We start from the raw sequence: 12,820 nt of genomic DNA on the forward strand, positions 1-12,820 counted from the left end.
TTTCCACTTAGTCTGCTTTTATATAGATATTTGGTGCAGTCGTATCCAATCATTCTATGTTGTATTTTTCAATCATTATTGTTTTTTGCTTTTTTCTTCTATGCCTCTTTATAATATTTTATATTATCTGAAGAATTATTTAAATAAATATAATAATTCAAAAGGCAGGTGCAAATATTTTGAATTTTTTTTTAATTGTTTTGATATTATTTACATAATGACACATACTCGGATGGGATTTCTTGCACCCACTTATAACTAAATATTATCATATTAATCAATATAATCGATAAATAAATCAATTGGTAAAATACAGGAATTTCGTTTATTATCTTATACAGTCTTTTTATTTATTTAAAAGTTAATTAATTCTATTCAAAGGGGCAGCCTTTTTTTGTTTCTGTATGAACACAGTATGTCCCAAAAGCCCTAAAAGTAGGAAGTAAATAACAAAAATATTTGACTTTTTTATTCTTACTAACCCATATGGAGCTTCCAACCCCATAGGTATCGATTTACCAGGAAGTAATCCCCAATTACGGCCTTTTTTCGGACATGATTGTGTACATGGCTTCCCAATTATTGATGTTGGATATTTTAGTGATTTTGCAAAAAAACATGCGGACTGAAAATGACTGCATCGAGATACACCTTAAAAGATTTAAAATTAAAACGCTTAAAAGTAAAAACATCATTTAAAAGTTACGTAATGCATTCCCTTTACACCCGGGCTGGGTAGTGCCTCCATTGACACAAAAATCTACATGTCCAAGCTGATCAACTTCCCCCAAAAAACCGGCGTTGGTGTGAATAATTTGAACATGATAAGCATCATCTTTGGTTAGTCGAAAGTGTTTATTCGAATATCTATCTATAAGAGGCCGGGCTGGATCTAAACCTATGTCAAAGTAAACAAAGACTTAAACTTGAAACAATAAAAAATACAGTTCCTTGAATAAAAATAAGAAAAAAGAATATTATGGTCATAGGTCTTAAGCTTCACGGCTTTTTAGCTGCAAGGTGGTGAAATTTAAAGGAAAAAGTTCTTTGTTACGCAGGTACGAAGCATTTATTCGTCAAGGGGTACTTCTTACTAAATTTAATAAGCAAAAAATGATATGTCACCATGATTCCCTAACCATAATCTCAAAAATTGTTGTAGGTTTGTACGCTCAAGAAAAAGGAATAACGCAGTCCCCCCAGTGACGACTATTTTGAGAATTTCTCAAGAAACTGGCCATGACATTGGTCTTTTTACCTTTTATTTCTCAGATATGTATAACACATCAACATCACACCATCATGATTCTACGATTCTAGATAATATAAATATCTCTCCCTGGTATCTTTTGTTGGTTCTGTGATAAGTATGATACACAATTTAGCTTGGTGTCAGGCAGGTTCACTGAGTGAGATGTTCTCACTTTTGTTGATTTTGTTATCCATTCATCTGAAGTAGTTAGGTACATGCAGTCTACACTTCCTTTTCAAAATCGTTAGATCATGTGACATAAAAAACATATTGTTATAGTCTCTGTGGTTCATTCTATAATTGGCTGGGAAGTAACTTAATAAATCATAGGTAGATGATCAAGGTAACGTAATGATAAAGGTACCCTGAAGTTCCCACCTGGGACCGCTTTTATTTAATATCTAAATCAAGGGTATTGGTACTTGCTTTTTTACATGGTTACTATCTTTTATTTGCAGACGATCTTATGTTTTATTGTAGAGCTACAAACGAGGCGGATTTTAATAATTTCTGACTAGATCTGGACAACTTGGTGCATTACCAACAATATGAACTTAAATATTAACAAATCCATGATTTTTAGTCATACTGCAAAACGTTGAATGAATGAATTATGCCTATTCTATTAATGACAGTCCTTGAGGTTCTGCCTATTGTGGTGACTTGGGAATTATGGTGGATTTCAAACGTAGTTTGTCTTCTTATATTATGACTACTGTTTCAAAGTCCCTATAAATACTGGGTTTCATTTACACCAAGAAGAAGAAGATTCACAAAACACTTTGAAAGTGTTCATTCGTTAGTGTCTTAGTTCGTTCTTACCTTGAATATAGACCATGTATATGGAGCTTTACAATAGAACCTAGGAAAGGCGAATATCATCAAAATGCTGATGCTTTATCCAGGCGACCAGCCTTTCTTTCCAGAACTTAAGAAAGTCCAGACCTAGGAGCAGTGTGATTTGGTCTTATTTATGAACTGTCAAGGCTCAAAGAAATTTGAAAGCCAGAATGAACATATATTTCCGGCAAATCTACAGAACTAAGAGCTTACTGGGCTCAATGGGATTCGTTGGTTATACAAGATGGATTATTAAAAAGATTTTGGAAGAGCGTAGATGGAAAAGAAAAGACAGATCAGACAGTCCTTCCTCGGAAACAAATTCCAAAAGTTCTTGAAGTTGTCCATGACAGTATTGACGGAAGACATTTTAGAACCTACGCCCTCAGTCTGATCGAATGGTTGAAAGATTTGATCGCACTTTGAAACTAATTTGAGAATTATGATAAACTCGAAGCTTATTAACTGAGATACCTATATACAACCATTCTTTTTAGCATATAGTTCTTCTACCTACGAGCCTACTCGAAAAAGGCCGGCAAAAGCTGTCTTCGGTGATAAACTTTGCTTACATTTGAACATTATTACTGGGAGACCCGACAAAGCTGAAGCCCTTGAAGTACGACTCTACAGCTCTTGAGTACGTCAACAAGAGTATTTGCAAATGGTCCTTGAAGAGGAACGGGATAAACTTCACCTAGAAAGTGACAGAATGAAATCACGTTATGACATAAAGGCGAGTTATAGCGGCTTTAAATCTATGGACAGAGTCTGGTTATATAATCCACGGAGAACAAAGGAAGTCACTAAAACTCCAGAAGGATTGGGAAGCTCCATTTCATGTGGTCATCGGAATCAATGACGTGGTGTACCAGATTCAGCGACATCCGATAACGAATATAAAAATTGTAAATATCGTCCGGCTAGCGCCTTATTGTGATATGTGGTAGTTTTTAGTTCATTTTGTTTGAGGGGCCCCATTTGGGTTCCAACTGAGAATATTTAGCTTATTTTGTTGTGAATCGCGGTATTTTATATTTTCTAGAATTGCTTTGACTGTCCGTATTCTCTTGAAATTATTATTCTCCATCGATAAAAAGAATGTAGAAAATTCTAAGCATTTTCAAATTGTTTTATGGGTCTTTAAAAGCGACCGCGTTTCGTGATATTTTAATCAGATTTATTGTTTACCTTGAAAACAGTTAAACAGCAGTCAATGCGAGTCAAGTTAAAGTTTTGACCTCAATAAAAAGTGTGTTCATGTGTTCCTAACATGAAAGAGTATTCCTGGAGAACATGTGTTCCAGAAAGGAGTGTGTTCCTGAATTACGCTACAATACTTAGGAAAGTTTACAGACATTTATCTCTATGACTGCTTCTGGCGCAGTACTAAAACGAAAAGAAGAGAAAGTTTGTCACGCATCCGACAATGCTGTCTAAAAAATTAGGTACATAAAAAACTGATGTTATTGACCATCTTTTGTTTTTTGCTTAATCGAACAAAGTTGGTTTTTATTCAACAGTTTAGGAAATTAAAAAAAAATACTTTTTTAAATATTTAAATATTGTCCTACCAATGATTGTATGCTGTTTTACTGTTAAATGGTTGCTAACCATTCCACAAATGTGAGCTCCGAGAGAATGTCCAACACAAGTGGTTTTTTCAGCTTTTCCTCCATTGGCCATTACAAAAGCGTAGAGCTTTGCTGTACATTGAGCCACAAGTCTTGTGTTAGATAACGAAGATAAATAACACGGAAAGTTTGTAAGGTCACCCCAATTGATTGTAAATATATTATGGTCAGCTCTAAATAAGTATGCTAAAATAAATATTCTTTTGTTTTATTATAATTATACAGGGTGCTTAAAGAGTCTACCGACAAATTTTAGGATATATACACTTGTTCATCTAATTACAGTGAATGGCATTTCAAAATCAAGTACTGATTTTTGAAAAGAATAATTGAACGTTTACAATGCAAAATATTTTTAAAAGTATCTAATCTATAACAATAAACGAGATTTTCTTAAAACCTCAACTCCTTGTAGCTGTTACATTCTTGTTATGATTAAAAACAATATATATGAAAGATGTCGGTTTTTAAATACCCTGTATAACATAAGTAAAAAGTCTGTTACCATCTCTTAATATTGTCATAGGTGTTTTGCTTTCTGTTCCATTAAATCCATGAATGATGAAAACGTTTCTTTTGTCAGCATTAAATCCTGACAATTTCAGCGATAAGGGATTTCGTATATCGATTCGAAGCCTCCGACGACCTGAATGACTAAATAAATCAGGTAAAAAATCAATTTTTCAAGTAACTTACTGATTATACTTACGGTGTATATAAGTAGTACTGAATATCATCATCTGGACAATCATATTCTTTTTTGAGAACACATCGCCAATACCGTAGGTCAAAATATGCTCCTATTTGCCCATAAACTACAAAAAAAACATGTATATGTATATACATAAAATGTAACGAATCAAATAAAACACGGGCAGTAAAATTTGCTCAATTATGAGCAATACTGATCAGTTGTATTTGTAAGTTTCAATCTGAAAAAATGTTCTAGAACAACAATATTGTATTGATATTGGCAAAACCCCGAATATACCAGATTTTCTCCTTAATTCCCGAATCATTCGGGTGACGTAAGTACACCCACAGATGTAAATAGGCACTAAATAAGCTCCGCACTATTTAGTGCGGAGCTATTTACATCTGTGGTACAGCGCCCGACATTTTTGGGAATGCGTGGAAGGTTAGTGAATGGTCTGCCGAGTATATAAGCAGTATGAAACGAAATATCGCCGTCAGGAGGCCAGTTCAAGTAGAAATGGCGGCGACTACTGGAAATAAAACTATCTCTAGTTGTTTAAGTGATCGTGTTTAGTGTGTATTTGGAAAATAAATCTGTTTACTATTTTTGTGCATTGAGGGTTTTAATTCACACCTAACAAAGAGGTAAAAACGTTACATTGGTGTCAGGTATGAGGGGTGAATTACGCATCAGTCAACTGGACATTGGTGAAAAATAAATAATAGTGAACTAAAATAATTCGGACTAATATATGTGAAAATGCCAAAGTTGGTGAATTTAAAAGTTGCTGAGCTGAAAACAGAGTTGGAGGGAAGCGAGTGTGATACGTCGAAAAATAAAGCGGACTTACAGGAGCGGCTTGCATTACTTGAGGAATACGATGACCTTGACAGCTTTGTTTTTCTGGTATATGCGATATCGGTCAATTGTTGCAAGATTGGAAAATACTGCAAAGATGCAAGAAAATTGCACTAACTTAGAAGGATTTTGAAAAACATTCATTGGTGGAGAAGAGGATCAATGAAGCTAAAAACAAAGTCGCAACATTGGACATCAACACTTTCGATGAGCTGCCCTGTACAGCAGTGGACCACAAGAATGAAGTTTGTGCCAATACGAAATCTGTTGGAGAAATGAGGCCTTAAACTGCCTCAATTTGATGGTACTACATCATTAAATATTTATCAGGGCCTGCAATAGAAAACGGTTGGCGGTCCTCTCCTCTATCAAACCAGGAAGCCTCCACTGTCGCCGACGCTTTACTAAAAAAATGGATCTGCCGAATTGGTGTACCTTTAAATTAACGTTCAGACCAAGGACGAAATTTTGAATCCAGCTTGTTCCACAATATAAAAACGAGGACTACTGCATTACACACGCAGTCAAATGGCATGGTAGAACGAATGAATAGAACCATTAATCGGTGTTTCGCCAAAGTAGTCAGTCTAGGCACCAAAGAGATTAGGATAGATTTCTTCATGTTCCTGCTGGCCTATCTTCCGGCCATGAAAGCTCCGTCTTTGTAATTTGAAGTTTGGCTGTCCGCTAGGAGTTAACGCCAAAGACCAGAAGTATAACAATGGTTACTGAGTTTGGCTCTATCACCCTAAGAGATAGAAGGGTCTGTCATCGAAACTTCGAACATCCTAGGATGGGCCATACAAAGTACTCGAAGCAATCAACGATGTTCTTCACAGACTGCAAAATTCGCCGAGGGGTAAAGCTCGAGTAATTTACTTTACTCACAGAGCTGTAATTCTAACCACAAAATTGGGCAAGCACTTTTCTATGTGGTTATCAAAGAGGGATCCTATCAGAAGCCAACCTATAAGGATGATTGGGACGCTTTGTGTTCTCTAAAGGGGGAGTTCCTTGCCGAGGATCTGAAAAGCTTAACAATTCCCATACTCGCATGCGGGCTCGATAACCTGGACTTAAGGATAATTCGGAGCCTGTTTAATTAAAACGAAACGCCTACTTATAGGTGTTACTGGTACATATACGAAAATTTAATATATGTATTATTAAGTAAATGCCCGACCTATTACATCGAAATGTTACAACGTTACTCGTACGACACCATTCGCCCCCGGACTAAGCAATCGAATGACCTCGGTTCGTCGCGCTGTTTCTCGTGCTCGTGTGTTAACGCGTACTTCGGAGAAAATCGTCTGGCTCTCCGAAGTTTCTGAGGAATTCGAGATGATTCGATGGTTGCTGGTATAATATAAAGGAGAATTGTTTGGCGCGGAGAATTTATTAATCAAGCAACGTACCGCAAAATTTACACACACCGCGCTCAGTATTTTATGTTCGCTTGTCTTGTTGTTGTTCGTAGTGATTGTAAAATCTTGTATTTCGTTCGTCAAGAGATTCTATTTGTCATAAAATTGACCAAATCAAATTAGTGTCAAAAAAGAATGGAGCGCTGGCTTAAAGGTGTTGCAAAAAATGTGGTTCAAGTAGTAAAACATCTAATGATACACTGAAGGTGAAAAAACGAAAGTATGACGAATCATACATTAATCTCGGATTTGTTGATTCCAACGGCTCACCTCTTTGTATGTTGTGCAGCAAACTCCTTCCTAATAGTTCGATGATACCTGCCAAGATACGCCGACATTTAGAAACTGTACATCCCGGCTTTAAAAATAAAAGTAAAGAATTTTTTCTACGTAAAAAAGAACAATTATTAAGAAGCCAAAAAACTATGACGTATGCGACTCAGACTGTGAATGAAAAGGTCACGGAGGCATCGTGTTTGGTTAGTTACCGCATTGCTTAAGCAGGAGAAACGCACAATATCGCTGAAAAGCATGTGTGGTAGACATAACAAAATGTATGCTCGACGAAAAATCTGTAAAGCATCTTTCTACAGTGCCGCTTTCGAACGATACAGTTACGCGCCGAATTGGGGATATCGCAGCAAACATAAAACAAGAACTGGTTTCACGGCTTCAAAATAACAAATTCGTCTTGCAAATGGATGAGTCGACTGATGTTGCTGGACTGGCCGTCTTGCTAGTAATTGTTCGATATCCATATAAACGTTCACTCGAAGAAGACTTGCTTATGTGCTCATCGCTGCCTACTAAACAACCGGAGAAGACATTTTTGACACGATTAACATATTTTTTGAAGAAAACCAACTCGATTGGAATGATTGCATTGATATATTTGTACCGATGGAGCCAAGGCAATGACAGGTAGAACAGCAGGAGCAAAATCACGAATAAAAATGAAAGCGCCAAATTGTAGTTCCAGCCACTGCATCCTGTATAGACAATTACTCGCGGTTAAGAAAATGCCACCAAATCTAAAATTGGTTCTTGATGAGTCAGTAAAAAGAAATAATTTTATCAAGTCACGGACACTACAATCCCGATTGTTCGCAATATTATGTGAAGATTATGGGAGTGATCATAAAATACTATTGCTCCATATTCTCAAATGAGATGGTTGTCTCGGGGTAAAACTTTGACAAGGTTTTTTAAACTAAGAACAGAATTAGAAACTTTTCTTACAGATGTTCCTTTTAATTTAAAAGACCGTTTGTCCGATAAAAGCTGGTTATTTAGACTAGCATTTTTAGCAGACATGGAAAACTTAACGAATTAAACCTGTCACTACAAGGAAAACAGACACAGGTTTTCAATGCTAACAACAAAATAACTGCCTTTAAAAGAAAATTAGATTTTCGGATTACTTGTTTTGGTAAGAGAGAAATCGAAAGCTTTTCATTGCTAAGTGAGTTCCTTAGTCACCATAGTCTTAGTGATACAGAAATATTTGTGGAATTGGTGCAATATCTCAATGATCTGCAAGGGACTTTTAAATCTTACTTTCCTGAAGAACAGAATACAAAACTGAAAATAAACTTATCGATTCAAAACCCTTTTTTATCTAAATTGTAGAAGCCTGAAAATATGTCAAATCAGATCTATGAATCATTTCTAGAAATAACATCGGATACAAGCATGGAATCATTGTTCAAAACAATTTCACCAAATGATTTTTGGTGCAGGGTTCGTGATGAATATCCACAACTTGCCACAGAAGCTTTGAATGTTCTTCTGCCGTTCCCAACAATGTATTTGTATGAAACGGGATTTTCAGCATATACAGCTACAAAACCAAAATACCGCAATAGACTGGATGCCGAACTAGACATGAGAATTCAACTTTCTTCTATCAAGCCCAGTTGATGAGGAATAAAAAACAATTACATGCCTTGCATTAAATGAACTTAGTGTTATCATTTGCTTACTAACTCACTACTTACTGTATCTATCTTTTTTTGTATGATTATTAATAAACAATTCACATATAACTGCTTTTGCTTTTAGTGTAGAGTTTAGGGTTCCGTTAAAAATTTAGTTTTTTAAAAGGGTTCCGTCACGAAAAAAGTTTGAGTAACACTGCCTTAGAAGAAAGAAAGAAAATGTGCGCGCGGATGATTCTTGCTCCTACAGTAATATACGAACTCTCTCTCTTTCTATCTCTACTAACTCATATCTCCTTCTCAACTACCGTTCGCGTCTCCCCAACTCAAGCGTGCGTAAAGAAGTTTTACTTGAAAAATGGACTTTAAATTTCTATGTCCAATTGTCCAGTGTCCAGATATTCGGCAATTCGTGTTGGCGACATTAAACAATATAGAATACATGAAGCATTAGGAAACAATATTGCCAAAAGAATTGCAATATTTTATTTGTAACAATTTCTTATAGGTTCCATTAATTGATCGAGATTGATCCATAACCAAGCAGTAATTGCTCGAAAAATTGCCCGCGTAAGTGGATTTTTAGGTAAGCAATGTATGTAAGACAATTAATAATGTATGAATCAATGTATTAGAAATATTATAGCACAATGTTAGAAGTTAAAACTTTCAGCGAAAATAAAAATCGAATTTTACGGGTTTAAAAAAATTCCGCTTCCTATAACATACAATTGGTATTGCATTGCGAGTGTGTACTATGGGATAATTATTGACCTCGCATGTTGCTGTTTGGAGTAATAGATCAGAGGCACAAAAGGGTATTTGTATTCCAGAAAAGATTTATGAAACTGATTTTTGGTTTTAAATATAATGAGAGTTGCCGTCAAATATTCAAAAATATAACAGTTTAACAAAGCCCGCAATTTATATATTTAAATTATTGTTGTACATATTTAAAAATCAAGAACATTTCTCCAAAGTAAGTGATTTTAATAAATATAATGTTAGATGTAAGGATGCTCTTTATCTTCCAAAATTTATTTTTGTTTATTCTAAAAAAACCCGCTTTTATGAAGGAATTAGCTTTTTTAATCAACTGCCTGCTTCGTTTAAACGAATAGAAAAGTTTAATTTGTCCTGAAAGTCACTCCTGCCTAGTCAGTGTCAGTACTTTGTTTGTTGGTACTTTTGTGGTTAATATAGTTTCTAAGTTTTACATGTGTGTAATTAGGTTTTTTTTATAATAGTTTTGCTCTTTTAAATAAGTAAGTTAGGATTATCAGTTTCTTTCTCCTGACTTGTCTTATTCTGTTGTATATGTAGTAACAAATGACCAAATAAATAAGTAACCAACTAAGTAATCAAACTTCTTCAGTCGCTTTTCCTTTTATGTAATACGGAACTGATTATTAACTTGATTACTGCCATGAACCCTAGAAATCTCGAGAAGAGAATTGTAGAGTACGTGATTGTTGCTCAACCTGAATTAAAATCAACTTTTATTTGAGTTGTATCGGATTGTATTATTCTAGTCTAAGAATTACATTTTAATTATTGACAATCTTTTGTCCATTTTATGATGAAAATATAATTGTTATAAGTGTTCTTATTGGGATAAAATTATCTTATATCTAGTAAAAAAATCTTAATGCTTTTAAACAAATAATTCTTTTGCGTTTAAAGTCTTTTAAAGTATAATTATCATGAAGAAAAGCAGAAGTTTTTTTTTAATCAGTGATGTCAAGCATAATTATTTCTTAAATTAAAATCTTGTTACTTCTATTTGCTACCTACCTTCAATAAAAAGCAACCCACTAACATAAAAACAACCTAGACAATACACTATATCTATTTTCATTATTTAAAACAAGCACTTCTTTTCACAGATTTTTTTAAATAAAATATCACAGAAATGTAAATAAAATGTCAAGAACCTACTAGTGTTTAAGAACAACAGATAAAAAATGATGGTCAACGGCTGACCGAGATTTAGTTTAATGAGAAAGAAATTGTATTAAGTAGTAACCCAATGGTCTACTTAGAATGACTCGTTCTTCGAGCATAAGAGTGTATGAAGTTCTAATATCTCAAGTGAATGTTTAAGCATATAATTATGGTTAATTCTTGTCTATTATACAAGGAGGTAATTTGAAAACTTAATAAGGAACTAAAAAAAAATCGCTGAAAACAATTTCTATAATAGGGCAAAGGAAACAAAATAGTGTAAAATTAATAAATAATTTTACTTTAATTATTCATTAGATATTTGAATTATAAACGACCTGCTGTGATAACTGCACTATTACAAAATTAATTTAATATAACTAATAATAAGCATGCAATTTAATAATAATACACAATCACAGAACATAAACAAATAAACCTAAACCATAATTCTTTTTAACTGTTTTGTGAGATTAGCACATCTGTTCAGATAGAAGTTTTGTCCATAGTTGAAGGGTTAAGGAAAAGAACAAGGAATGTGACATTGTCTTTCTTTTAAGAAAATTGGAAATATAATGCTTGCGACTGGATAACTTCAAATTGATGCATTAAGGAAACACTATATATTTGTATTTACCAAAGTAGAAGTATATTCACGCATTCTTTCAGACACAAATCTTTGAAGAACAGAAAAATTTCAAAATATAAACCACCTACAAAGAAAAAAAGGTAAAAAGAGGGAATGTCCGAAAATCACGTTGTAGAGCACTAGTTGAGTGGTTGCACAAACTTACAGGAAGAAAGCCTAGAGCTGAAAAAGAAAACACTGTTTTTAATTTTATTACGAGCTAAACGAAGACGAAATTTTTTGCATACCCTTATTGATAAAATAAAACCTACTGGTGAGATAAGGCAGTGTAATAGACTTGCGCGTCATGTTTACAAAATTTCATCAGCGTCATAAGGTTTTAGCATTTTGCAGCAGAAATTGGATAATAATAAATAATAGATCCAGAAATATAGAAGCTTTTATAAAAGTTAAAAAAATAAATACTTTCATTGCACACGTTTCTAAAAAATCAAAATGATTTAGCTTTCTTTAAAAAAGATACATTAGAACTTTACCGGTATATGCAGTGTTGGAAGCTCAAACTGCCCTTCTGGTAGTACATTCCTGATTGCTGGTTTTTTTTTTGAAATTTACTGGAGTAATAGGGTTTTGTGTCCAGGCACCTTAAAAACTTGTTAGAAAACTAAAAAGCCTGAGATGTTCCTGGGTTGATTCTATTTGTTTAATTTTTTGTATGGGCACATCCCATTTTTTAACAAAATTGTTCCTTGTCTTAAACATGGCATAGTTTTTATTTTGGCCACCTGCGGTATATGTGTAACTGATTCCTGTTGTGATCCATAAAATTTGTAATGTAAAGGAACAGGAATGATAACTCTTTATTTGGCCCTTTCTTTCCAAATATTTCAGGATATGTGTAAAAAATGGATTGGCCTGTAGATAACACGTGGATATTAAAACTGTACATGGAAAATTGTCTTAGATAGTATATATCGATGGTGGAACATGTGTCCGATTTTGGATAACCCACAGACAAATTAAACTTTGTGTTAAAAATTTCCCTCTATGTAACGTAAGAAACTTTAATGGTCGGATCTTTTTCTTTAAACAAATTGAACATTTTCGTAACGTTCAGTCTCTGGCAAATGCTTTTTCTTAGATTCGTGCAAACTGTAGTGAGATAATCTAGTTTTAAGCGAATTTATGTGATTGTATATAGCATGATGAGTTTCAGGACACAACTTCCTATTGAACCTATGCTTACCTCGCATGTCATTCCTAGAAGTCTCCGTAGCTTTTAAATTTGTCTGTAGGTATTTTAATTTTGCCCCTAATTACACCATAAATTGACTGGAAAGCTTTAAAATGTTAGAAATAAAAAATGTATTAGCAACGAATTAAGCGTTTACTTAGTGTATAATTTGTACACGGTAAAAGAATATTTCTTTGTAGTCGCGGCAACACCGATAGCAAGAATATATTAGGTTCTATTTTAAGATGTCGATTTTTTTGACACACAGTTGTTGTTGCAGTTGCAGTTAGAGTAGTAGTATAATTTTCGACGCTAATAAAACGTTTTAAGTTTGTACGTGGGTGTTTTATTATCACATCCCTGTGTACCTGTATTAATATAAGGTTTGGTTAACAGGTTATGGGCCCA

General features: G+C 34.1%; 1 protein-coding gene across 1 annotated transcript; it reads right to left on the minus strand.

Moving 5' to 3' along the window:
* Positions 1–306: 306 nt before the first annotated feature.
* Positions 307–10,689, minus strand: LOC126748543 (lipase member H-A-like). The gene is made up of 7 exons (XM_050457859.1): positions 10,440–10,689; positions 4,436–4,541; positions 4,232–4,380; positions 3,667–3,912; positions 707–898; positions 483–651; positions 307–429 (listed from the first exon to the last, which is right to left on the minus strand). Exons 1-7 carry the CDS (start codon positions 10,501–10,503, stop codon positions 372–374), a joined length of 984 nt encoding a protein of 327 aa, XP_050313816.1. The 5' UTR covers positions 10,504–10,689; the 3' UTR covers positions 307–371.
* Positions 10,690–12,820: the final 2,131 nt, after the last annotated feature.

Source organism: Anthonomus grandis, chromosome 22 (assembly GCF_022605725.1).
Source record: "Anthonomus grandis grandis chromosome 22, icAntGran1.3, whole genome shotgun sequence".
Classification (NCBI taxonomy): domain Eukaryota; kingdom Metazoa; phylum Arthropoda; class Insecta; order Coleoptera; family Curculionidae; genus Anthonomus; species Anthonomus grandis.

Excerpts from the sequence above, each read along its gene's own strand:
- LOC126748543 (XM_050457859.1), bottom strand. The coding sequence starts at position 10,503 with ATGAAAATAGATATAGTGTATTGTCTAGGTTGTTTTTATGTTAGTGGG. Across the intron at positions 4,381-4,435 it reads CAGTACTACTTATATACACC|TCATTCAGGTCGTCGGAGGC; the intron begins GTAAGTATAATC and ends TGATTTATTTAG. Across the intron at positions 652-706 it reads GTGTAAAGGGAATGCATTAC|GTGTATCTCGATGCAGTCAT; the intron begins GTAACTTTTAAA and ends AAATCTTTTAAG.